General features: G+C 44.5%; 1 protein-coding gene across 1 annotated transcript in view; it reads left to right on the plus strand.

Moving 5' to 3' along the window:
• The window catches only part of aqr (aquarius intron-binding spliceosomal factor), a 58176-nt gene that overhangs the window by 8221 nt on the left and 23085 nt on the right, over positions 1–26870 (plus strand). Inside the window, exons 14-28 of the mRNA XM_071365700.1 lie at positions 1785–1887; positions 3372–3492; positions 3967–4108; positions 4282–4460; positions 7497–7664; positions 13213–13382; positions 13935–14176; positions 14294–14440; positions 15276–15345; positions 16794–16904; positions 18218–18327; positions 21933–22068; positions 23486–23695; positions 26070–26207; positions 26297–26368. Coding sequence (XP_071221801.1) covers positions 1785–1887; positions 3372–3492; positions 3967–4108; positions 4282–4460; positions 7497–7664; positions 13213–13382; positions 13935–14176; positions 14294–14440; positions 15276–15345; positions 16794–16904; positions 18218–18327; positions 21933–22068; positions 23486–23695; positions 26070–26207; positions 26297–26368 — 2119 coding nt within the window. The remainder of the gene's footprint in view (positions 1–1784; positions 1888–3371; positions 3493–3966; positions 4109–4281; positions 4461–7496; positions 7665–13212; positions 13383–13934; positions 14177–14293; positions 14441–15275; positions 15346–16793; positions 16905–18217; positions 18328–21932; positions 22069–23485; positions 23696–26069; positions 26208–26296; positions 26369–26870) is intronic.

Genomic DNA, 26870 nt, shown 5'->3' on the forward strand with positions numbered 1-26870 from the left:
AACTCCAAATATGCCCATCACTTTTAACAAGGCACTTTTTACCCAGAAAGCTGGCATTAAAAACAAGGTTATTTCAGCTGTGCTACCCACAAGATACACTGCCACTCGTCCACTATTCCACTATTCCCACTATTATTTTTTTGATCTGTTAAGTACCCAAAACACACAGACTGGGGTTTTTTCCCTTTCAGTTTTAAAGGCCCAGTGTGGTAATAAGATTATTTTCCTGTGTTTTATATATATTTCTGCACTATGAGTTTGGAATAATACTGTGAAATTGTAAAAATTATGATAATGCCCTTTGTGGTGTAAGAGCTTTCAGCCTGTTTTGGTACAATGGAGTTTTGGCCTGCCTTGTGAAATCACCAGGTGGTGAATTAGTTAATAGACCAATAAAAAAAGAGTTCCAAACCTCTCTGCCAATAACGTCTAGTTTTTATTAAAGTCCCCGGCCACTATGAGCGCCGCCTCTGGATGAGCATTTTCTTGTTTGCTTTTGGCCTTATACAGCTAGTTGAGTGCGGTCTTAGTGCCAGCATCGGTTTGTGGTTGTAGATAGACGACTACGAATAATATAGATGAAAACTTTCTTGGTAAATAGTGTGGTCCACAGCTTATGAGATACTCTACCGTCAGGCAAGCAAAACCTCGAGACTTCCTTAATATTAGATTTGGTTAATTACAAATAGACACAGACCACCACCCTTGTCTTACAGGAGGAAGCTGTTCATTCTTGCAGATGTACGGAAAACCCATCCAGCTGTATGTTATCCATGTCATCGTTCAGCCACGACTCGGTGAAACACAAGATATTATACGATGGCAGAATCATTATGCACAAAATAAGTTAGAAATAATGTGAAAAAAACACACAATAGCACAATTGGTTAGGGGCCCGTAAAACGGCATCCATCTCCTCCGGCGCCGTTTTCCCCTCCCCACTCAGACCACTCTGAGTCCCAGCAGAATTCTTGCTTCAGAAATGGCTCTTTGCTAAGAATCTGTTTTTGTTTCTTTTTTACCCTTTTTAAAATGAAAACAATTACAGTAAGGTACTTAATTGTTTTTAGAAATTATTTGATATTGAGATAATTGCTGCATTCATCTCCTTAACAACTCAAAGCAGCTAGTTTAGCTTTGTCATGAAGTACAGTACAGCAGCGTGACCCATACCAGTCCCTAGACAGACCAACTGCATGGCCAGCAAAACCCACGGATCCGTGTGGTTAAACCATGGCATCATCACGAGCCTGACAACACTTCTGCTCACAATGACACGTGTCCCGGTCTGTCTGTACAGGATTCAGTCACAGTGTCTCTCTTTATACCAACCCCTGCCTGTGTCATGGCACATGCTGAGGCAGCCTCTGCCTCTTGGATTTTAATAATCGCATCGACCCGGCCCCTGAACACGCCATGCTGACAGAGCAGGACTGCAGTGGCCGCCTCTTAGCAGAGCAGAGTTGAGGAAAACACGAGGACTAGCATACATTACATGGCAATTCTAACAAGCACAGATTTAAGAAACAGCCCGTGTGTTGGGAAAATGTGGCACTTCATATTGTAAAATGAAGGGTAGCGACCCGGACGCTGGAATAGGGGAGTTTTCCTCAGAAAAATAGAATAATCGGCACAGTGTAAATATTCTCCTGAATGTGCATTTCTACCCCTGGGTCTTCTTATATACGACTGTTTAAATCATGATGCTCAAAGGAAATAAATATTTATTGGAAGTTTGTAATGTCAAATATGCTGAAGTAGTTTTTCTTTTTTCCTCCATGCAGTTCCAACACTCTCCACAGGGTGGCCTCGTATCTATGCCTCTTACCAGAGCTGGCAGAGGGACAGGACACCACCTATGAGAAGGAGGTCCTCCTGGAGCTGCTGGTAGGTGCTGCTACGAAACAGGGAGACGTTGTCCCTAACCACTGATTAAGGATCAGATATTTGTGTCATCGTCCTAATGCTTTAAGTTAGGAATGGGAAAGGGTTATCTGATCCTAGATCTGTTGTTAGGGGTGATGGGAAGTGAACGATAATGAGACGCCCCCCCAAGGTGCTTGGCTAAACCGCAGCAATGTCAGGGTATGGTCATTTTCAGAACAATAATCGCCTGGGGAGCGTAGCGGCATAACGGGTATTTGTGGCTCTAATTTAAAAGCCACTAATTTATGCTTTTTTTTACCTTGGAATACAGTATGCAACCCCCAGCAATGTTTCTCTTATCCTAGGAAAAGACAGCAGTGGATCTGATTGCTCTCCACACACACACCTTTAGTCCCTCTTAAAAACAGGCATCCAGTGTGTTGAAAACAAGTCTCATCCCCCATAACCCTCCGTCACCAAGCGACCAGCCACTGACCTGCTCTGTCCTTACTACTGTAATTACCCACTTCAAGTCTTCTCTAGGCCTCCTCTCCCCACTACTGAAGAGAAGCTTTTCCATAATTAGCTGATTAGATTGTTTCCCAGAACCAATGTCAGGGGACTCATTTGGCCCCAGGTTGCCCTGGGCAACCGAAAATCTCCAAAGATTCCAGTTAGGTATTATGTGTCTGTCAGAGGCTCTGGGCGCTGTACGGTAGGGAGCAGAGCAGCTCACACACACTGCAGAGAGTCTGCAATTAAACCTGGGGAAGGAGAGGATGAGCTGACTGGAGTTATGCAGTGTTCAGCCTCTAGCTATCACTGTTCAGATTTTTTGTATTTAATTTCCCCAAGACAATAACCAACCACTCTTGAAATCTGAACAGAATATTGTTTTTCCTTTAATATGGACTGAATTCCTAGGGGAAGTTGGGAACTTGAGTTTTCCTGGTTTGCAGTGAATTTGATCCAACATTATGATATTTGTTATTTTTTGCATAGTTGTAAAATTGTCAGAGGTATTTGAACTGGATGTTACTCTCCATCGGGGCATAGGGTCTAGAGCTCTATGGCCCTCTCTGCCAGTCGCTGATGGACATGAGTATGACAAAGCCCTGGGTTGGATAGTGCCTGGCAGAGAACACAGCAGTGTAACAGGATTAGCGTAGCATGGCGGTTATTGACTGACTGATCACATATGGGAACACAGGGATTATATAGGCTTCTGTATCATGTTTGGAACACAACCATAATTTAGGCCACAACATTAAGGCCTTTAAAACACATGGATGAATGAGGGGTTTGTCGTGACAGGCGGACGGCGACTGGTGTGACGCAATAGGTCTGACCCGATTTAATTTGACCAAACATTGTTTTTAATACCACTGTCTGATCTAGTGAGTAAGGGGGGGAGGATACGTGTTGCAAGGGCAGTCGCTACCAGAGTAGACCAATGGCTCGTTCATCCAATTTCTTTCTCTCTCCCTTCTCACACATTCTTTCAGGTGTCTCGTCATGAGAGGAGAATCTCCCAGATTGAGCAACTTAATCAAATGCCTCTTTATCCAACGGAGAAGATTATCTGGGATGAGAACATCGTCCCCACTGAGTACTATTCTGGCGAAGGTCTGTGTCTTTCTACGGTATCTCCTCGCAAACTCATCACACACACACACACCGCTGTTATCCCACACCTCAGGGGCACCTTAGCTGGCATCCTCTTAATGGGCAATCCTCTTTAGGCTGGCTGGAGCACCTTCACCAGCTAAGATGCCTACAGCCCCGTAAAGCCATTGAAATCCATGAGCCTATCGGCATTTTATAAGGCTGTTTTAGCTTGCCAAGAGATTACAGGTGTAAAACTAGCTGTATAGTCGACTCTGCAAATGTATAGTCGACTCTGTCACTGTTCTAGCTAAGGGATTGTCCCTGTCAAGTGGGTTCAGAATTGTTCCTGGTCAGGGAAAACACAGGGCCCTATTTATGTTACTCTGAAATAGATGTGTAGGTAATAGGTCTATACCAATGACATGAATCCAATTCTGAGCATTTGTTCCCAAATCTGTTTCATCTTTGCGTGTGTGTGTGTGTGTGTTCCAGGTTGTCTGGCTCTGCCGAAGCTGAACCTGCAGTTCCTGACGCTCCATGACTACCTGCTGAGAAACTTCAACTTGTTCCGTCTGGAGTCCACCTACGAGATCAGACAGGATGTGGAGGACGTGGTGACTCGCATGAAACCATGGTGAGCAGAGAACACACACACACTTATAACTGATGGAAAAATAAGGTTGCCACATTTCTGTTTCTTTCAAATGTATAATTTTGTATCACTCATATATTATAACTCAATTTCTATTACATTCAGGCAGTCAGAGTATGGTGGTGTTTAGGGGCTGACCTGTTGTCTTCCTATAGGCAGTCAGAGTATGGTGGTGTGGTGTTTGGGGGCTGGGCCAGGATGGCTCAGACCATCACAGCCTTCTCCATTGTGGAGGTGGCCAAGCCCAACATCGGCGAGAACTGGCCCGCCCGCGTCCGAGCGGACATCACTGTCAATCTCAACGTACGAGACCACATCAAACATGAGTGGGAAGGTACTTGGCTCTCTTCTCCTACCTCTCCTTTCTCTATCCCTTCTCTCTCGTTCTCCCCCTCTTATCTTACTTTCAGCATTCCGTCTATACCAGGTATTCCCAAACTGGGGCACACGCAATGCTGTCGGGGATACGTTAAATAAAAATGTCATTCACATTAAAATAAATGTAAAAAATACATTTATATTTTCCAACAGGGCTATACATTTGGGTGAGGTTTTTTTCTTCTCTCACCTAAGTAGCCTCGGTTCACTGCCCAAAATAAAATTAAACCATCTAGTGTTCAGTGAAATAACAAACAATGTCAAATACAGGTAGCTTAGTCAAATAATTAACATGCAATCACATTAACTCTCCCGCAGGAATTCCACTAACGGTCCGTATGTAGCCAAACGTAGCTGCTGCTCATTCCGTTTGCTCTAAAATGTATAATTGGCTTAAAAAAGTAAGGCCCGCGTCCATAGAGACGCATACCAGCTCAAATGGTAGTACTGCTACTAGCAGCAGTACTACACCTGCACCTGTCGACGACACAAGTTGTTCTGCATCCACGAGCACATCCAATGCTAGCATCAGTAATTCTACATTTGTTGTTAGCCCAGCTAGTATGGGCAATGACAGTTGTGAATCTGATGCAGCAGAAGACATACTGCCCCCTTACCCGGGAAAGCACCTAACAACAGACAGTGACTTTGGACCATCGAAGAGGCGCAAATATGATAACTACATTGATTTGGGGTTCACTTATATTGGGAGTAGTGCCTTTCCTCAGCCACTGTAAGTACTTTTGCACATATAACAATCTCACAACTCGATGAAACCTTCAGTCTTGCGCAGACATTTAGAAATGCGGAATTAAGACTTTCTAGTAGTAAGATGTATAAAATCAAGAGATACCGGGCCTCCTGGGTGGCGCAGTGGTCTAGGGCACTGCATCGCAGCGCTAGCTGTGCCACCAGGGACTCTGGGTTCGTGCCCAGGCTCTGTCGCAGCCGGCCGTGCCCGGGAGGCCTAGCGTCGTCCGGGTTAGGGAGGGTTTGGCCGGTAGGGATAACCTTGTCTCATCGCGCACCAGCGACTGGGGCCGGGCGCGGTGCGCGCTAACCAAGGTCGCCTGGTGCACGGTGTTTCCTCCGAAATGGTGCAAAAGCCATGACAGAGAGACATAGTGGAGTGGTAACGCACGTGGAAGCGGTTGCTCCCGACGCCACTTGGGTACACTGCAGCATCCACCGAGAGGCTCTTGCTGCCAAGGGAATGCCTGACAGCTTGAAAGACGTTTTGGACACTACAGTGAAAATGGTTAACTTTGTTAAAGCAAGGCCCCTGAACTCTCGTGTATTTTCTGCACTATGCAATGATATGGGCAACGACCATGTAACACTTTTACAACATACAGAAGTTCGCTGGTTATCATGGGGCAAAGTTTTGACACTTCTTTTATTGAGAGACTAGCTTATAGTTTTCTTTACTGACCATCATTTTCACTTGTCTGACCGCTTGCATGATGATGAGTTTCTCATACGACTGGCTTATCTGGGTGATGGTTTTTCTCGTCTGAATGATCTGAATCTTGGATTAGGGGACTCCAACTATATTCAATGTGCAAAATTGAGGCTATGATTAAGAAGTTGGAGCTCTTCTGTGTCCTTGTTAATGCAGACAACACACAAGTCTTTCCATCATTGTAGGATTTTTTTGTGTGCAAATGAACTCAAGCTACCGGACAATGTCAAATGTGATATAGTGAAGCACCTGAGTGAGTTGGGTGCGCAATTACGCAGGTACTTCCCCGCAACGGATGACATAAACAACTGGATTTGTTATCCCTTTCATGCCCTTCCTCCAGTCAACTTACTGATATCTGAAGAGAGCCTGATCGAAATTGCAACAAGCGGTTCTGTGAAAATTTAATTTATTCAGAAGCCACTACCAGATTTATGGATTGGGCTGCGCTCAGAGTATCCTGCCTTGGCAAATCGCGCTGTTAAGACACTGATGCCCTTTGCAACCACGTACCTATGTGAGAGCGGATTCTCGGCCCTCACTAGCATGAAAACTAAGTGAGTTCACCATTTACGATGAACAAATAAGGTTTTATATGCAAGATGGTTAAATAAAGAGCAAAATTGTTATTATTATTGTTTGTGCCCTGGTCCTATAAGAGCTCTTTGTCACTTCTCATGAGCCGGGTTGTGAAACTCACACTCATTCTTATGTTTAATAAATGTATTGTATAGCGTGTGTGTGTGGCAGTCTTACAACGATGGCAAAAAACACAATTTGAGAGTGCGCTGACCCTGGTGCTAGAGGGACTATAAAAAGTTTAGGAACCACTGCTCTATACCATCTATTTTTCGGTCTCCTTTCTTTTATACTCCTTTTCTCATCCACTGTCTCCCTCCCTCTTTCTTTATGTCCTCCATAAAGTATTTTCATCCAGACCTCTATATCCGATCCTGCTGTGCCTTGACCTGTGACCTCTAGCCTTGTCTGCCTGTAGACATGTTTCTTACCAGCCCTGACCACTTGGCTTCAGTGTTCTATTTCCTTATCTTCTTCCCCCAACGGGTGCAGCAGGGCTACTGTAGATAATGTTAACAGGGTGGTGTTGGTGTTTCCCTGGTATTGTGGTGGAAACCAGTAAGACTAGCTCTTATCGTCGGCTAATGGGGATCCTAATTAATCAAATCAAGATGAATTGTTTTACCATGAACATATCAAACCATACGACATTGCTGACTGTAGCTAGCACGAGAGGTTGTTCTGTCAAATAGGAATGTTTTGAAAGATGAAATGTATGATGTGGAAATTGTGCTGGTCAATATGTGAATTGATTCATTTAAAATCAATCTGTAGTTTTATTAAAGGGTTTTCTGCTCTCCACCCACAGCTAGCAAACCTCAGCGCTCAATGTCATCTCAATATCCCCCTCTCCTCCTCCCTCTTGTATAATTACAACTTCATGTTTTAAAGATCAGCCGAGCGCTGACGGGGCGTTCTCCCTCTCCTTTTTCTTTTTTTCACCTTTCCCAGGGCTGCGTAAGCACGATGTTTGCTTTCTGGTCACGGTGCGGCCCAACCTGCCCTACGGCACGCGCTTTGACCGCCGCCAGCCCTTTGTGGAGCAGACAGGCCTGGCTTACGTGAGGGGCTGCGAGGTGCAGGGCATGCTGGACGACAAAGGCCGTGTCATCGAGGAAGGTAGGCTGGCGCGCACACACACACAGATGTGCATACATGCACTTCCCACTGCCACAGGCACACGCATCCTGCCCATACACACTAACACATACTCATGTCACACGCCCTTCCCATCATCCTCCTCCGACCCCCTAACTTCCAGCCCATGAAGTCTAGTGGGGTTGTCATGGTGACACTCAACCAGAGAACTGACCTGTTCGCATTAACATTCCATTAACCTTAGGGCAACCCATCGCACCTGAACGCTTCTCAATGTTTTATTTATTCAATTTTATTAATGTAGTAAAGAACATGTTATACAGTGCATTTGGGAAAGTATTCAGTCCCCTTCACTTTTTCCACATCTTGTTACGGGTACAGCCTTATTCTAAAATGTATTAAATTAATAGTTTTCCTCATCAATCTACACACAATACCCCAATATCCCTCTTTGGTATGAGACTTGAAATTTCCATCGATCATACATGAGTTTTCTACAACTTGATTGGAGTCCACCTGTGGTAAATTAAATTGCTTGGACATGATTTGGAAAGGCACACACTTGTCTATATAAGGTCCCACAGTTGACAGTGCATGTCAGAGCAAAAACCAAGCCATGAGGTCAAAGGAATTGTCCCAAGAGCTCCGAGACAGGATTGTGTCAAGGCACAGATCTGTGGAAGGGTACCAAAACAATTCTGCAGCATTGAAGGTCCCCAAGAACACAGTGGCCTTCATCATTCTTAAATGGGAGAAGTTTGGAACCGCCAAGATTCTTCCTAGAACTGGCCGACCGGTCAAACTGAGCAATCGGGGGAGAAGGGCCTTGGACAGGGAGGTGACTAAGAACCCGATGGCAACTCTGACAGAGTTCCTCTGTGGAGATGGGGGATCCTTCCAAAAGGATAACAATCTCTGCAGCACTCCACCAATCAGGCCTTTATGGTAGAGTGGACAGACGGAAGCCTCTCCTCAGTAAAAGAAACATGACAGCCCACTTGGTTTGCCAAAAGACACCTAAAACCTCTTAGACCTTAAGAAACAAGATTCTCTGGTCTGATGAAACCGAGATTTAACTCATTGGCCTGAATGCCAAGCGTCACATCTGGAGGAAACCTGGCACCATCTCTACAGTGAAGCACGGTGGTGGCAGCATCATGATGTGGGGATGTTTTTCAGCGGCAGGGACTGGGAGACTAGTCAGGATCGAGGGAAAGATACACGGAGCAAAGTACAGAGATCCTTGATGAAAACCTGCTCCAGAGCGCTCAGGACCTGAGACTGGGGCGAAGGTTCACCTTTCCTACAGGAAAACGACCCTAAGCACACACCCAAGACAACGCAGGAGTGGCTTCGGGACAAGTCTCAATGTCCTTGTGTGGCCCAGCCACAGCCCAGACTTGAACCTGATCGAACATCTCTGGAGAGACCTGAAAATAGCTGTGCAGCGACGCTCCACATCCAACCTGATAGCGCTTGAGAGGATCTGCGGAGAAGAATGGGACAAACTCCCCAAATACAGGTGTGCCAGGTGTGCTAATCGCTGCCAAAGGTTCTTAAACAAAGTACTGAGTAAAGGGTCTGAATACTTATGTGATATTTCAGTATATATATTTTATTTGCAAAATGTCAATCTGTTTTTTGCTTTTTCATTATGGGGTGTTGTGTGTAGATTGAGGGGGGGGAAAGGGGGTCTGAATACTTTCCAAATGCACTGTATGAAAGGCTTTTCTAGACTCCAACATGACATCCATAGTCTCCAATCCATCCTATTGAAGCTGTGACTGGGCCTGCCATGGCTTTTCTTTCCGCTAATGTTTGGCTATGAAAAGAGACATTCAGGCATATTACCCTGATCTAAGGTCAGTTTTGCATTACCCCTCCTAATGATTAAGGTTATGATTGGGGAAGTGTACTCTGGTCCTAGGGCTTAGCCTACTACAGGCAACTTCTACCTAGAGCCTTCCTCTTCCACCAGCAGCATTCAAAGCGGGCTATTGGAGTGTATGTCAGGTTAACCTCTAGAAATGGTATCCTAAGTGTTCCTCCTTTCCCCTGTCTGAACATGTGTCCGTGCGCCACTACCAAAGTACTATGTACCTTCTTTGATCCTCTCCATATTCCCACTGTATTAAAAATGTAGAGAGAGGTGCTAACTGGGCTGGTGTATCTATGTAACAAGCCTAGCGCTGTTTAAACTTTCAGATGCCCACAGGGCCGAGCCAGGGACAGACATGTCACATGTATCACTGGGCACTTTGTGAAAAGTGCCGCTATCATTTGTATTTATTTATTTATCCTCCATTTATTCAGCAACCCAATAGAGATTTAAAAGCTTTTATAGAAGGGGGCTTTTTTGCCTGGTTTACATTGCCATACGCTGTAAAAGTCAGCAAGTGGAAAGAGCTCAAAGATACAAACACCTAAATCTGATTTTTGGCAACTTTTCCCTACTGGCTGCCTGCCTGCCTAGTTCTTCAGACACCAATCTCCAGCTGTCCTCAGCCCTTTATTCCAGTGTGTAAGTGTCCTCCTTCCAGCCACTCATTCGTCAATCGCACCACACTACTTTTAGTAGAGGGGATTTAAAGAAGATGCATGGGACAGGGGCCACCGGCTTGAGTTTCACTACCAGGGCTCAGGACTATGGCACCACCAATACTCCCATTTTTAAATGTTTGTGAAAGGTGAGACACACACACACACAGGCGCGTCAGTGGCTCCCTATGGGAATAAGTCTAAAGCCTCCAGCCTGTGTGTGAGAGGCATGAGAATGTAATGTGTGTCGGTGCTGAGGTAGGAGATGAGTGGCATGAGAATGTAATGTGGGGGTGGATAGTGAGGTGGGAGATTAGTGGCCTGGACTAGGATTTGAAAGCTTAGCTCTCTTGGGGACCAGGGAACAGGCCCTTGTATTCATGAAATGGTAGGCAGATGATGACCACTAAAATATATTTTTGGGGGTCTGGCCAGTGTAACTAATGCTTCTCTGATTTCAAGATCTTTCTCTCATCTCTCTCGCTGTGTGTCCTTGTGTTGTTACATAAGTGATGAACATGGCCAGGCTCATATACCACTGCCGTACATAATTAGCCATGCATTGGCTAATAGACTGTTTGAGAATTAATTGGGTTATCAGTAAAACTCAAAATGCAATTTTGGGGTTAGTTGAGTTGCATGCAACGATGTATATTAAAAACCTTGGATTGCTGATGCTATGTATTGGCTTGGCTAGTGAGAGGCTTTGAAGCCACCGATCGGCCATATTGGCACTCCCCAGAAGGAGTAGTCCTCCATAGGAATGAATGGTATTCTACAGTATTTACATTTTAATCTTTCAAGGACAAAATTATATGTATTTAATTATGTTTTTGTTGTGGGGATAGTAACATTAGAATGTTACGTAAAACTATACTTTAAGGACAATGTTTTCATGCTTTTTTTTATGTTTAGCTCACATAATATACAGTTGAAGTCGTAAGTTTACATACTCTTAAGCTGGAGTCATTTAGAACTCGTTTTTTCAACCACTCCACAAATTTCTTGTTAAACTATAGTTTTGAGAAGTCGGTTAGGACATCTACTTTGTGCGTGACACAAGTCATTTTTCCAACAATTGTTTACAGACAAATTATTTCACTTATAATTCACTGTATCACAATTCCAGTGGGTCAGAAGTTTACATACACTAAGTTGACTGTGCCTTTTAAACAGCTTGGAAAATTCCAGAAAATGATGTCATGGCTTTAGAAGCTTCTGATAGGCTAATTGACATCATTTGAGTCAATTGGAGGTGTACCTGTGGATGTATTTCAAGACCTACCTTCAAACTCAGTGCCTCTTTGCTTGACATCATGGGAAAATCAAAAGACATCAGGCAAGACCTCAGAAAAAAAAATTGTAGACCTCCAAGTCTGGTTCATCCTTGGGAGAAATTTCCAAACGCCTGAAGGTACCACGTTCATCTGTACAAACAATAGTACGCAAGTAAAACACCATGGGACCACGTAATCGTCACACCGCTCAGAAAGGAGACACGTTCTGTCTCCTGGAGATGAACGTACTTTGGTGCGAAAAGCGCAAATCAATCCCAGAACAACAGCAAAGGACCTTGTGAAGATGCTGGAGGAAACGGGTACGGATATATCTATATCCACAGTAAAACGAGTCCTATATCGACATAACCTGAAAAGCCGCTCATCAAGGAAGAAGCCACTGCTCCAAAACTGCCATTAAAAAAAGCCAGACTACGGTTTGCAACTACACATGGGGACAAAGATCGTACTTTTTGGAGAAATGTCCTCTGGTCTGATGAAACAAAAACAGAACTGTTTGTCCATAATGACCGTCGTTATGTTTGGAGGAAGAAGGGGGAGGCTTGCAAGCCAAAGAACACCATCCCAACCGGGAAGCACGGGGATGACAGCATCATGTTGTGGGGGTGCTTTGCTGCAGGAGGAACTGGTGCACTTCAGAAAATAGATGGCATCATGAGGTAGGAAAATTATGTGGATATATTGAAGCAACATCTCAAAACATCAGTCAGGAAGTTAAAGCTTGGTCGCAAATGGGTCTTCCAAATGGACAATGACCCCAAGCATACTTCCAAAGTTGTGGCAAAATGGCTTAAGTACAACAAAGTCAAGGTATTGGAGTGGCCATCACAAAGCCCTGACCTCAATCTCATAGAAAATTTGTGGGCAGAACTGAAAAAGTGCGTGCGAGCAAGGATGCCTACAAACCTGACTCAGTTACACCAGCTCTGTCAGGAGGAATGGGCCAAAATTCACCCGTCTTATTGTGGGAAGCTTGTGGAAGGCTACCCAAAACGTTTGACCCAAGTTAAACAATTTAAAGGCAATGATACCAAATAGTAATTGAGTGTATGTAAACCTCTGTTCCACCGGGAATGTGATGAAAGAAATAAAAGCTGAAATAAATCATTCTCTCTCCTATTATTCTGACATTTCACATTCATAAAATAAAGTGGTGATCCTAACTGACCTAAGACAGGGCATTTTTACAAGGATTAAATGTCAGGAATTGTGAAAAACTGAATTTAAATGTATTTGGGTAAGGTGTATGTAAACTTCCGACTACAACTGTATATTTAAAGTATGCATTAGGTGTCTGTAATAGAATAAACGTGGTAAAAATGAATGTAGACATTAATAAATGCATTTCTATAGCTTCCCCAAAATTATTTTTTACAACGGTGGGGAAGTGCCAAGATGGTGTGGTGGTTTCAAAACAGCACCCCCTGTCACTCATTGTGTGTGTGTGTGTGTGTACAGTATATAAATCAATGGTTGCATGTCACAAGATCACATACCAGTTTCTGCCTTGCATGCCTGTTTTTTTTTTTCTAAAGTGAATTAATACTATAAACATTAACTTTAAATATTAAACTGTTTATAATCCTATTATATATTTTATTTAAATATGTTCTTTCTACTATCCTATTCCTGCTGGAAATGCACAGGTAAACGTTTTACCTTTGTGCAAATACGTATTAATTCAATCTTGACCATAATGTACTACAATGTGTTGTCCCTATTCTATTCCCCAGGCCCTGACCCCAAGCCCAAACTGAGAGGAGACACCAGGACGTTCAGAGTGTGGCTGGACCCTAACCAGTACCAGCAGGATATGACCAGCAGTATTCAGAACGCCACTGAGGACCCCTACGAGTCCTTCAACATCATCATGAGACGCAAGCCCAAAGAGAACAACTTCAAGGTGAGTAGGGGGGACTGTATTACTGCTCATTACACATGACCCAGACCACCTTTGTTATTTAAACTCCCTCTCTCAATATCCCTCCATCCCTTCTTTCCTTTTTTCATAGTACCTCTCACCTTCCATCCATTTATTGCTTCCTCCCTCTTTCCCTTCCCATCTTTTTATTTGAGCATTGCCGCCAGGCCTTGATCTCTTCTTCTCCACCCTACCCCTGGGTGATCAATCACTGAGACTGGTGCGGCTGGGTCTTGGAGCTGGAAGCCTGAGAGTGATCCAGGATTACCTCCAGCTCAAGGCCTCTGATTCCCCCCCAATGACCCCAGACAGAGGCCCTCAAGGGTGTGTGACCTTTCACTGCACGCCCCCCTCCCCCCCATCTCTCGGTGTCCGTCTCTGGAGGCATGTCTGTAGTATGATGCACATTCTGTTAATTCAGGTTGCACTACTGGAGGAGGCTGCTGCTGGCAGAGAAGGCCAAGAGAGCCAGGAGTTATCTTGGCAATTCAAATGTAGCCGTTAACTATCTTGGTGTGTTGTTTTCTCCCCCAGGCTGTCTTGGAGACGATCAGGAACCTGATGAACACTGAGTGTGTGGTCCCAGAATGGCTCCATGACATCATCCTGGGCTATGGTGACCCGGGCTCTGCCCACTACTCCAAGATGCCCAATCAGATCTCCTCCCTGGACTTCAATGACACCTTCCTGTCGATTGACCACCTGAGGTCCTGTTTCCCTGGTTACACTGTCAAGGTCGCCGAGGACAACCCTGAGCTGCAGATACCCCCTTTCAGGTCAGAGGTCAAGGGTCAGGGAGTAGGGTTGTGGTCATTGTCTTCCTGGGGTGTTGTCTTTTTGATGTGGTCCAACCTCAACATATCTTTGAACCTTCTGCTCTTTCCCCACCCTAGAATCAAGTTCCCTGTGCAGAACAAGGTAGACAAAGGCAAGAAGAGGAAGGCAGACTCTGAGGAGAAAAAGGAGGAAGAAAAAACGCTTCTAGTGGAGCCTCACGTCACGCCCAACCGGGGACCCTACCCCTACAACCAGCCCAAACGGTGAGGGTCGAAGGTTAAAGTTCATGTTCCCAGGTCAACCAAAAGAGTTCAGGAGTCCCTGCAGGGTTGGCACCGCACAGAGGTCAAGTCCTTGTCCTCTCTCTAGCCAGTCAAGTCTCATCTTGCTCCACTATGTCCACAGGGCTCCTAGATAAAGCACCCACCTTTTTGTTTAGCCTATGCTCAGGGCCTGCGTGTTTCCGCCCCTAATGTGCCTGCCTGCTCCAAATTTAGCTTCCCCCAAAGGCCTGACTAGTTTATGCTTGAGGGCGCTTACTGAGCAAACATTTCCCCCTAGAGCAAAAACAACCCCTGCTCTGTAAAATGCAACGCTCTAAAATGTTTACAATTCTGTCAGGGACGTTTTATACTGATTCCTATTTATTCGGGTTGGTGTGTTTTGATTTGCTATGTTAGCGTGAGTTCTGGGGATTTGCGCTGTTGGCTGTGTAGTGTTTTGGTGGTTCTGTTTGGTGAGGTAATTTCCTGACTTTTTAGCCCTGTAGCGAACTAGATCAAAACAAACTGTCAAATTTGGTTGTTGATGTCTTAATTATATCAATCTTAATCATAACTGAGCAGAAATTAATTGGCTTTTTAGTTAATGAAATTATCATTCATCTGATCTGATGGTAACTTTGCTTCTTCAGTTGCACTTTGATATTCAAATCCTGTTAGTCACAGAAGCTCCTCTGGGTCCCTTGACTGAAACGTCTTTCATGAGGGTTTCAAACACTTCATCACAGAGCTAGTTGAAAACAGCTTTCGTTTAGCTTCTCTGAACATTTTCCTTAAAACCTTCTTAACCATGAGTTATAACTTTGTGTTTGAACAGAAATACCATCCAGTTTACACCAACTCAGATTGAGGCCATCCGCGCTGGGATGCAGCCTGGACTGACCATGGTAAGAACATTTTACGGACTTAAGTATACCTCTTGTCTGCTACATTTTTACACTAATACAATAAACTGACCTCATACTGTTCATAGGAATCATTGCTTTTCATACTTTAATATATTTTCAAGATTAAACATCTTGTAGGAATTGACTACTCCTATCTCCTATCTATAAACCAAGGCAATGGACAGACGGCATTAAAAGTTTGAGAAACAATTAAAGTCTCCCGTCCATTGGTTTGTGAGTTAAACTGCCTTTCAATCACTCATAGCCCAGGGTGTGATGTTGGCTACTTAGGCAGGCCGGCCATACCAGTGAGCTGTGATATGACAGGTGTAATATTGGCCCTGTCTGCTTGAAGAGCTGAGAATTTGTGACCTCTCTTCCTGACGCAGGGGACTCCCCAGCCACTAGTAAATAAGGTGCAGATCAGTCAGACCTTGCCAGTGAAATACTTCCCTGAAAGCCCATCCGCTAAATTATCTTAAATGGTGCCGATGAAGAACACACACACACAGCCTCTCAGAAATGCACATACACACTCTACTACCCACTCTGGTGTTTCTGGTAACGGCACACACACACACACTACCGCCTTGCATTGATGAAGCTCATTCCTGGCCTGGTGATTGGTAGCTGGCTGAGGGGTCGGTCTGTTGAGTGAATATGGCAGTCGTAAAACAAGTCGGCACACACACACCTCTCACTGGCATGTCGCGACCATCGTTAGCAGCCAAGAAAGCCTCCCAGTCCTATGCTTCTCCAATCATCTGTTGGATCAGTGTAGGAGCCATGTTTAACCCTGGGTTAAAGTTTTGACTTTGTTTTGGGGTGTCCAGTCTGTAAAGTGGACTGGCTTTTATGTGAGTGCCTTAAAAGGACTTACCTGAGGTAAGACGGTGGCTAAATGTTTTTATGAATATACCGTCAAGTAAAATCCATTCCCAGTTGTAGCTTCGGCTAGTCTGTGAGCACCTTTCGTCCTGGGAAAGCCCTGATCAAAATGGAGGAGTTTGTTGATGATCCTTTCCAACTGGTGTCGTGGTGTTTATATGTTTGAGGACGGTGATAGTTCTAGACTAGACTCAATGATCTCTAAAGCCTTAACTAGATACAAAGAAGGTCAAGGAGCCGATGGAAAGAGCTTCATGTGCTCTAGTTTTATGTGTTCTCTGTGTTTGTGTCCTTGCCTGTGAGTGCAGGGAGGATGACCTTGCATGCCAAGCACTTATCACCTTAGCCCTACTCACACACGCCGGTCCTGTCTGATCCACTGAGGGGGAAACTGTGTGTGTGTTCTGACAGGCAAAGGGCCGCCTTGTCAGAACCACTGTGCTCTCCGATGGCAGAGGCATTTTCTGTTAGCTAACCAACCTTCTCCTTTTTCTCCTTCATGCACTTTCTCTCACTGCCTCATGTTCTCTCTCTATATCCCTCCTCCCTCTCTCTTTTAGGTGGTGGGTCCTCCAGGTACAGGAAAGACGGATGTGGCCGTCCAGATCATCTCCAACCTCTACCACAACTTCCCTGAGCAGAGAACCCTCATAGTCACACACTCCAACCAGGTAGGAAACGCCTCCAAAATGACTCAATTCACATATACTGTATATACAGTGCATTCGGAAAGTATTCAGGCCCCTTGACTTTTTCCACATTTTGTTACGTTACAGCCTTATTCAAAAATGTATTAAAAAAAAAAGTTATCAATCTACACACTACCCCATAATGACAAAGCGAAAACAGGTTTCTCTGGTCTGATGAAACCAAGATTGAATTCTTTGGTCTGAATGCCAAGCGTCACGTCTGGAGGAAACCTAGCACCATCCCTATGGTGAAGCATGGTGGTGGTAGCATCATGCTGTGAGGATGTTTTTCAGCGGCAGGGACTGGGAGACTAGTTAGGATCGAGAGAAAGATGAACGGAGCAAAGTACAGAGAGATCCTTGATGAACTGCTCCGGAGCGCTCAGGACCTGAGACTGGGGCGAAGGTTCACCTTCCAGCAGGACAATGACTCTAAGCACACAGCCAAGACAACACAGGAGTGGTTTTGGGACAAGTCTCAATGTCCTTGAGTGACCCAGCCAGAGCCCGGACTTGAACCCAATCAAACATTTCTGGAGAGACCTGAAAATAGCTGTGCAGTGACACTCCCCATCCAACCTGACAGAGCTTGAGAGGATCTGCAAAGAAGAATGGGAGAAACTCCCCAAATACAGGCGTGCCAAGCTTGTAGCGTCATACCCAAGAAGACTCAAGGCTGTAATCGCTGCCAAAGGTGCTTCAACAAAGTACTGAGTAAAGGGTCTGAATACTTACGTAAATGTGATTATTTCTGTTTTTTATAAATGTGCTCCGTTTCATAACCTGTTTTTGCTTAGTCATTATTGGGTATTGTGTGTAGATTGATGGGGGGGACAACTAAATACATTTTGGAATAAGGCTGTAACGTAACAAATTGGGAAAAGTGAAGGGGACTGAATACTTTCCCAATGCACTGCTGCATGTAGCAGAAGCTTTTATCCAAAGCAACTTATGGATAACACACAGGCCCCTATATTCATAGATATGGCCCTTATAGTCACAAGTATTGCATGTTGGAAGCTTTTTATGAAAAGGATCTTCACCTCTTGACTGATCATATTTTAGGAAGCAAAGTTGCTGCAGGAGGAATTCACCAATCCTCCCCAAAATGGTGCCATTAATCACTGAGAAATCCCAACCTAAAGTCACGGAGGAAAAATTAAAAGGCTCCCCTGTGCCCCAGTCTCCTCGCCTCAGTATTTAATCAAAAAGCCCTGTCCCCTTTCTGTTCACCCTGCAACACTGTAAGAGGTGTGTGTGCGCAGGCATTCACCTCTGTTCTGTGTGTGTTCCAGGCTCTGAACCAGCTGTTTGAGAAGATCATGGCTCTGGACATAGACGAGCGTCACCTCCTGCGTATGGGCCATGGAGAGGAGGCTCTGGAAACCGAGAAGGACTTCAGCAGGTGAAAGAATGCCACGTGGTGCTACACACACACACACGTCTCCCCCTCTCTCACACGCCCAACTACACACATGTTCCTAGCTGACCTCACACACAAATCTACACATACACAAATCTACACATGCATACATCTATCTGAGCACACAACCAGCTACACACATGCAGTACACATACATACAGTGACAAGTATACCCCATATACTCCCACTCATAATTAGTCCAAGTCAGACAGAGCCACTCGATACCCCCCAATACACTCCAGCCTGGTCATGGCTTTATCTTAATTAGGGCTTACTGCACTCACACTTGCTCGCTGTCTCCCCTATTTCCACCAACCATTCCATCCTGAGTGCTCTCAACATTTGGGCCTTGTACAGGGTCTCACTGGCCCATTTGGGACTCATTTGGCATGAAAAGTGGTGTTTTTAGAGTTTTATTTGGAGGACCGATTGGCTACCAAAACTGGTTGGGTCTTCAAGACCTTGCTAGGCTGTGGATTTGAGGCCTCGGTGGTCCCTCGTTGACGCAGACCCCTGGTGCATGCACACAGATGCCGGGAGCAGATTGTCTCACCGGTAGGAAACACGCTAGAATTCTCAGGGCAGCCGCAGTAGTTCACCCACCCACGCAATTGGGGGAATTCTTTGTGTGGCTATGTGTCTCATTCAATGCCTTGAGGTACTGTGACTCAGAGACCTAACCACACAGACATTGACTAGCGGGAGGGAGATGGGGAAGCCAGCAAACTGAAACCATTTACAACATACCTGAGACTGAGTGGGGGAGGGAGGAAGAGCGGAAGGGAGAGACCCAAAACCTTCATATGAACCACCTAAAAAGGCTTTGTTTATTATTGTCAGTCTGCTTTAAAGACCAAAATAGAAATGTTGGTCTAAAGTAGTTCCAACCTAATTTAATATTCAGTGCTCGTGCGGCGACCATTTTGACTAGCTTTGATCTTGCTGTCAGACGGACTAACTAGTTCATTGAGACCAAGTATAAACCTCCATGAGGATGAATAGCCTCAGGCCTTGTATCAGAGCAGGAGCCTTATGGAGTCTGCCGGTTAGGCTACTACATCTTTAGCCAATGGAAACGATGTGTGCTCAAAGAATGTCAGTGGATACCACAACAAATAGGTCTAGTGATACGAAATATACATGGATAGGGTCAGCTGTGTTGATTAAATTGGCAGACATTGCTCTAAACCTAGAGATTCTGGCCTTACCTAGCCTTGGCTCACTAAAGTCTTAGCCCGGGATTCAATCCGATCGCGGGTCAAAGGCATTGCGGCTTTTAAAGGCAATGATTCCGCATTCGCAAAGATCCCATTTACAGTAAACGCTGCGTATGTCGGCTCAATCGGAAAAGCCGCAATGCCTATAACCCGAGATCGTATTGAATTGCGACCTTAGTATTAGGAGTTCATGTACGGTCCTCTTCTGTTTTAAAACTGAATGGTTTTCTCCTGTTTCCTGCCAACTGAACACAGCTCCTTGTTGCATAAAGCAGAGATGAGGAGTGGATGTGACAGCTCTCTCTCTGGAGGTGCACCATTGCATTATGCAGATCAGCTAAAGCTAGCTACAGCACCAGGACGAGAGGCAGATTAAGCTGCTGCTAAGAACATGCACACTGACTCCACATTCACTCCTTCCATCCTTCCGGTCCAATGACGAGGAAGGAGTAAGCTGGGGAAACTAATTAACACTACTGTATGGGATGAACAATGAACAGGCATAGAGGCCTTCTCTGTTCTCACTGCTCAACCAATGGTAGTTTACAGTGACATTAATATACAATACTTTGCCTTTAATCAAAAATGTCAAATGCTATAAATACAGTTTCCCTTCTCTCAGTTAAGTTTTAATAAGATATTGAAATAGTGGTTGGTCAGAGAACACGGGTGTAAGTTGAAAGCTCTTCATGACTAAATGGGTCAGTTTGCGTTTTCTCTCTTTCTCGGTCTCTCCTGGGATGGCAGCGCAGAAGGCTGCTTTTGTTCGGAGGGAAACAAGGTCGCCACTTTTATTTTATCGTCAGCCGGTGTAATTCTGTTTGAATCCTCTGCTGTGAAGCTTAGTGGGATATCTATTTATAGGTCCCTACCTCAACTATCTCACACACAGCACTGTGTCTGGGTGACCTCTGACATGGCATGTCCCAGTGCCACGTACTAATACTAATTGGCTTTCTGGTTTGTTGTGGCGGGACACCTGACTAGACAAGATGACAAGTTTTTACTGTGATTTAATCTTTTCCGTTTGTTCAAAATAACTTTTTTCTTTATTTATTCAGTAGTAGTCAATTGTGGAAAATAATATATTTGATCAGTGGTACACATTATTAGTGACAAAGGAAATTTGGACCAGCTAGCTATTAGTTTTGTGCAATTATTTCCCATCGCCTCAGCAACCAACACTTAATACCCAGCGTTGAGTAGGGGTGTAAAGTACTTAAGTATTTTTGGTACCTGCACTTTACTATTTATATTTTTGACAAATTTTACTTCACTACATTCCTAAAGAAATCATGTACTTTTTACTCCATTTTCCCTGACAATCAAAAAGCACTCGTTACATTTGAATGCTTAGCAGGACAGGAACATTTGTCAAATTCATACACTTGTCAAGAGAACACGTGGTTGTCTCTACTGCCTCTGGCGGACTCACTAAACACATTCATCTTTTGTAAATAATGTCTAAGTGTTGGAATATGCCCCTGGCTATCCATACATTTTAAAAACAAGAAAATGCTGCCGTCTGCTTTGCCCCTTTACCCATAGCTACATGTACATATTACCTCAATGACCTAGACTAACCTGTTCCCCAGCACATTGACTCGGTATCTGTATATACTGTAACCTCGTTATTTTATTGTGGTACTTTATTTAGTAAATATTTTCTTAACTCTATTTTTCTTAACCACCTTGGTTAAGGGTTTGAAAGGATTTTTAAAGCATTTATACTTTTACTTTTGAGACATAAGTATATTTGAGCAATTACATTTCCTTTTGATACTTCAGTAAAAGTATTTGGTTTTAAATATACTTAAGTATTTTACTGGTTGAATTTCACTTTTACTTGAGTAATTTTCTATTAAGGTATCTATACTTTTACTGAAGTATGACAATTGGGTACTTTTTCCACCACTGCCATTGAGTTAGTTTTCGTATACTTTTGCTTATCCACTTGAAGCCTGCTGCCTTGTTGCTTGCAGCTGATTCTCACGTGTAGGATGAACATTTTAGCGGTTTAAAACGCTATCCCTAGGTTGTGGTGTCAAAGGTTTAGGCTTCAGATCTCAACATGAACATTTCCCCTCAGAATGGCGTGATATAATCCTCGGCTCTGAAAGGGCAGGCAATGTGTAGGGGAGGTTGGGACTGTTATCAGCACTATGAGAATAGGGTGTTCTGATTGTATAGGGTTGTTCATGTTACTAGGTGTAATCAACGTCACAAACAACATAATTTTCCATCTCGAGGTTTAAAAAATAAATAAAAATAAAAAACATTTTAAAAAAGACGCTAGTAAGTCCCAATAACGTAACACGGTTGAGGTTTTCATAGAATGAAAAGACTGATGTAATGTGGAATGTTGTTCAGGTATGGGCGTGTGAACTACGTTCTGGCCAGGAGGCTGGAGCTGCTCAGAGAGGTGGGTCGTCTGCAGGAGAGTCTGGATGTCCCTGGAGACGTGTCCTACACCTGTGAGACCGCCGGACACTTCTACCTCTACCAGGTCAGTACAGGAGGGATGTGTGGGTTCTGGGTGCGTGCGTATATGGATGTGAACGTGTGTGTGTATGCACCTTTCCAGTACAGGGAGGACATATGCATTTCCAGATGAATCAATAATTCCTGATATCCCCACCTGCAAAAATGAAGAATAAAATGCATCTTTAAAATCAAAATTCAAGGGGATAAAGTCTGCTTATCCATGTTGCGCTTGAACATCCCAGTTCAATAAGTGTCCGTATCTATTTTCCTTTCACTTCATATCTGCCTTCGACAGCGAATACCAAAATATTATACCAACCCCTCAGTTATTATAGTCAATCCTCAGTTTATTTCTGTCACCTAAATACTGCATACTGGCTCCAGGATGCATCAGAACAGCCCAGAATAGACAACAGAGCCTTTTTAAACAGAGATGACTACCCAAGGCAACTGTCAACTTAAGAAAACCTGATATAGCTCATACAATAGCCTAAATCAAGAAGAGTTCTCACTGAGGCATGCTGTCAGTAAGATGTAACTGGGAGCACGGGAGGCTGGTGAGGGAGACGGTGGTTTAATAGCAGATACCACAGTCATTGTGTCAGGCTCAGTATTGTAGTGGGGTTTATGGAACCTATGGTGTATGCCAGACCCCTCACTCATCACATTGAAATCCTCCACGCCAGTCAGGGGGCTCTTCTCTGATTCCTATTGTCATCAAGCTTTTTATTGTCTTTGGACAGACGCAAGCAGAACAGACACCAGCTATCTACACGACTTCATGGACAACTCATCAAAAATATCTCCCATAACATTGTCATAAAGGTTTCTAAATGGTTACACGTCTCTGTGTATAGGCCAGGGCACTCCTGTCAGATAAAGTGTTCTCTGTTCCTCCTCATCTGCCCTGTCACCTTACCACTCAGAGACCCTGTAAGGGATTGGACATCAGGAAGTAATGAGCATGAGGAGATGTTCCTGATGGAGAATATCAGGGGTGGATAATGGTCTCTGTTAATCGTTATGGTCTATTAAAGCAGATGGCCAAGCTACAGCCCAATTTGTAATACTGATTAAATTGCAAGTTGTCCCACAGTTCCCGAAGGCTGTGTTGTTTGTTTTCCTTTGTTTCAAAGTATCACTATATATCACGGTTCCTGTGACACTGAAGGGAAAAATAAAATTTATATTTTATTCTGTTCTGTTCTTTTCCCATTCTATTTTCACTAAAATGTGTGATGACTGTGTTTGCGTCCATGTCTGACTGCGTGCCTTTTTGTATGTGATGCAACGAGTGTGTTTGAATGAAGAAGCATGCGTGCTCTGTGAATGGGACTCAACTGTGTGTATCTGTATGCATGTGTGCGGCATACCAAAAAGAGCAAGACCTGTAACATCCAGGAGGGGTCTGTCTGGTGTCCTCCCTCTCCCTGCTGTAGGTGATGTCTCGCTGGGAAGAGTACATGAGCAAGGTCCGGTCTAAGCAGGGCTGTCCGGTGGAGGCCGAGGCCGTGGCAGCACACTTCCCCTTCCATAAGTACTTCTCCAACGCCCCCCAGCCTGTGTTCTACGGTCGCTCCTACGAAGAAGACATGGACATTGCAGAGGGCTGCTACCGACACATCAAGAAGATCTTTACCCAGCTGGAGGTAGGGCAGGCCACACACACACATCACGTAGAGGCGCACACACTCACGTCACATGTTTATCTAGATGAAGGCACATGCTCAACACACCAAGAAGCTCCTCACTCTGTCACAGGTCAACATGTCACACACACACAAGCTCTTGAACACACACATCTTCACCCCAGTCAGTGGTAGGTGTGTATCACACACACACCATGTCAGCAGATTGGCTGTTCCTCATGGGTCATTAGCCAGCTGTGTGTGTGTGTGTGGGCAGGTGGGAGCTGGAACACATTCACTGAACACATGATTGTGTTTACCCCACTGGCTCCATAACAGGTCTGCCTGGGCTCACTGGTGATTGGTCCGATTCTGATCCTCTCTCTCTATGGACATCCTACTCTTTAAGGAAGTAGCATTGCAGGCACAGTTACATCACATTGAATCAGATTTCAACAGCTGTTTCTGTTGTGATATTAGGAGTTTGTAATATGATGCGGTTGAATAGATGCTGCAATTCTTTTCTTTTCCATATTCACCACCATCTTTAACTCCACGTATCTCTCTCTCTCTCTCGGCCTCCCTTTTTCTCCCTCCTCTCCCTCTCCTCACTCTCTGTTTGAGTGTGTTCTGTGAGATGTGTTGGCATTACATGATGACATGTCACCCTGCTACTCCTCCTCCCCCGTTGGCAGTGACACAGGACCCACTGCATGTCTCCCTAGATGCAGCTGGAAGATTACAGGCCCCTGCATTCACTCTCCATTCCCTACACACACACACACACTGAAATCGGACTTCTGTGTACACATACAAACATGCACACCGCTTTGCCATGCAGCTCAGATACAGCCCCTCCTGGTTGCGCCCAGACTTTTTATATAGAGATAACATTAGAGATTTATGGGAGCAACGCGAAGGCCTCGCAGAAGCAATAAAGAAGTTATTCACTGGAGGTAATATCCTAACATGTATGTGTGGCCTTGATTTTTATATGGCTTCCCTCGTATCACTGGCCCCATCACATCAGACGGGAGAACCTCACTATGTTCACTCAGCCTCACGCATGATGCTGCTGCTGCAGAGATATCGGTCTGTCTCCCTACTCAGACGTTAGAATCTCCCTCTAGAATCACAGGAGAATGAAAGTGCTCTGTTGCCTGGCTGCCTACCAGGAGTGTTTTAACGATGTTTGTGTATTATGAGGTGCCATCCCAGCAGACGATGCCAACACACACACACAACCAGAACACAGTGTACAGCCATCTACCGCTTGGGTTTCTCTACATCCAGCCTCATGCTGTTTATCCTCTTTCTTCCTCTCTCCTTTCATTCCGCGAATCCTCCCAGGGAGGGAGGAAGAAAGACGGCTTCATTTCACCCTTCAACCGCTGAGGAACCACGGGGGGTTAAAAATAGCCCTCATTAATATTACATGTTTTGGTCGCGTTTAATATTATTGTAAAAATAGTAACTTATCAAATATTTATCTCTCCCAGTTCCCTCTGAGGCTCCACCTCAGCCCCCTAGCCCCTTGACCGCAAATGTGGCCGTCTCAAAATAACCACACTAGCCTACTAGCCCACTCTCATCCTCAGCAGTATAGAGCTATGATATCTCTGCCTGGTCTCTCTCAATTTAAGCGACTCCCTTTCGGTCTCTTTTAGGAAAACACCCCCAATCTTCCTTTTCCCATTCAGAAGAGCCCTGTAATGGAATCTGTTCTGAAGTGCTCGGCTGCTCACTAAGCTTCTATTGAACAGTAACCCATATCCTTAAAATGCTCCCCCTGCCTGCTCCTGAGGATAGAAAGGACTGACAAGGAGTTTGCTGAAAATGAGGATATCTGGTTTTGAGATCTCAAGGATTTCCTAAAAGCATAGCAAGGTCACGTGCAATTACTCTTACATTTCATTCCTTGTTTTGGTATTTTTTTCAATGGAATCTCTAAGAATCCTATTTTTAGGTAATGGAATGTGACTTTTTATAATTTATATAATATATAATTTAAAATAAATGTACGGCCTTGCATGACCTCCCTGTTGTAGATGACAGCATTTCACATATATCTGGACACACAATTGATTATGGTCCTCTATTTTGGCACCAAAGCATTTTTTCCGACATAGATGTTTTGTGTTTATTGAGAGCATTGAGTTAAACCTCCATCCACGGGGATGTGATCGAAGTGTTATATTACCCTTCATTTTTTTTTTTACATCCAAGGATAATTGTATTCCATTGTGTCATCTAATGATAAACATCTGCTCACGGTGGTACAGCCCTTTGAACCAGTCATCACTACCTGACAATGCTGACGATTTAACCTTTAACCCTAACCCCAGCCCTATGAACCACCTTCTTACTAGTGTGTGTGTGTGTATGTGTCCATCAGGAGTTCCGGGCCTTTGAGCTGCTGAGGAGTGGACTGGACCGTTCCAAGTACCTGCTGGTGAAGGAGGCTAAGATCATCGCTATGACCTGCACCCACGCTGCTCTCAAACGCCATGACCTGGTAGAGCTGGGCTTCAAGGTCAGACAAACACTACACACCCTACGATCACACACACAACTCGGGTCAGAGGCAACTCGTCACTTACACAAATGTTCTTGTGTTTTCAGTATGACAACATCCTGATGGAGGAAGCAGCTCAGATCCTGGAGATAGAGACCTTCATCCCTCTCCTGCTGCAGGTAAATTACTACAGCCAGACCCCAAAATCCCACCGGTGCTAAACCCCAATGTTCAGCTCTAAAGACCTTTTTTAGGTCTATACTTCCCCTTCTCGAGAAGAGAACTCCTTGTCACTCAGGATGAATGGGTCCATCCACTGTTAATGGGGTCATCATGCCGGGCCCTAGTAGCTTCAGGTAGCAGATGGCACTAGGGTCTGTTTACAGAGGAGACCATTAAGCCACATCAACCTGGCCAACGACCTCTTAGTCTCTCGCTCCAACCAACGCAAACATCCAAACCCATCATGCCTGCTGTTCAAATCAAATTTTATTTGTCACATACACATGGTTAGCAGATGTTAATGCGAGTGTAGTGAAATGCTTGTGCTTCTAGTTCCGACAATGCAGTAACAACCAACAAGTAATCTAACCTAACAATTCCACAACTACTACCTTATACACACAAGTGTAAAGGGATAAAGAATATGTACATAAAGATATATGAATGAGTGATGGTACA

Source organism: Salvelinus alpinus, chromosome 25, assembly GCF_045679555.1.
Source record: "Salvelinus alpinus chromosome 25, SLU_Salpinus.1, whole genome shotgun sequence".
NCBI lineage: Eukaryota > Metazoa > Chordata > Actinopteri > Salmoniformes > Salmonidae > Salvelinus > Salvelinus alpinus.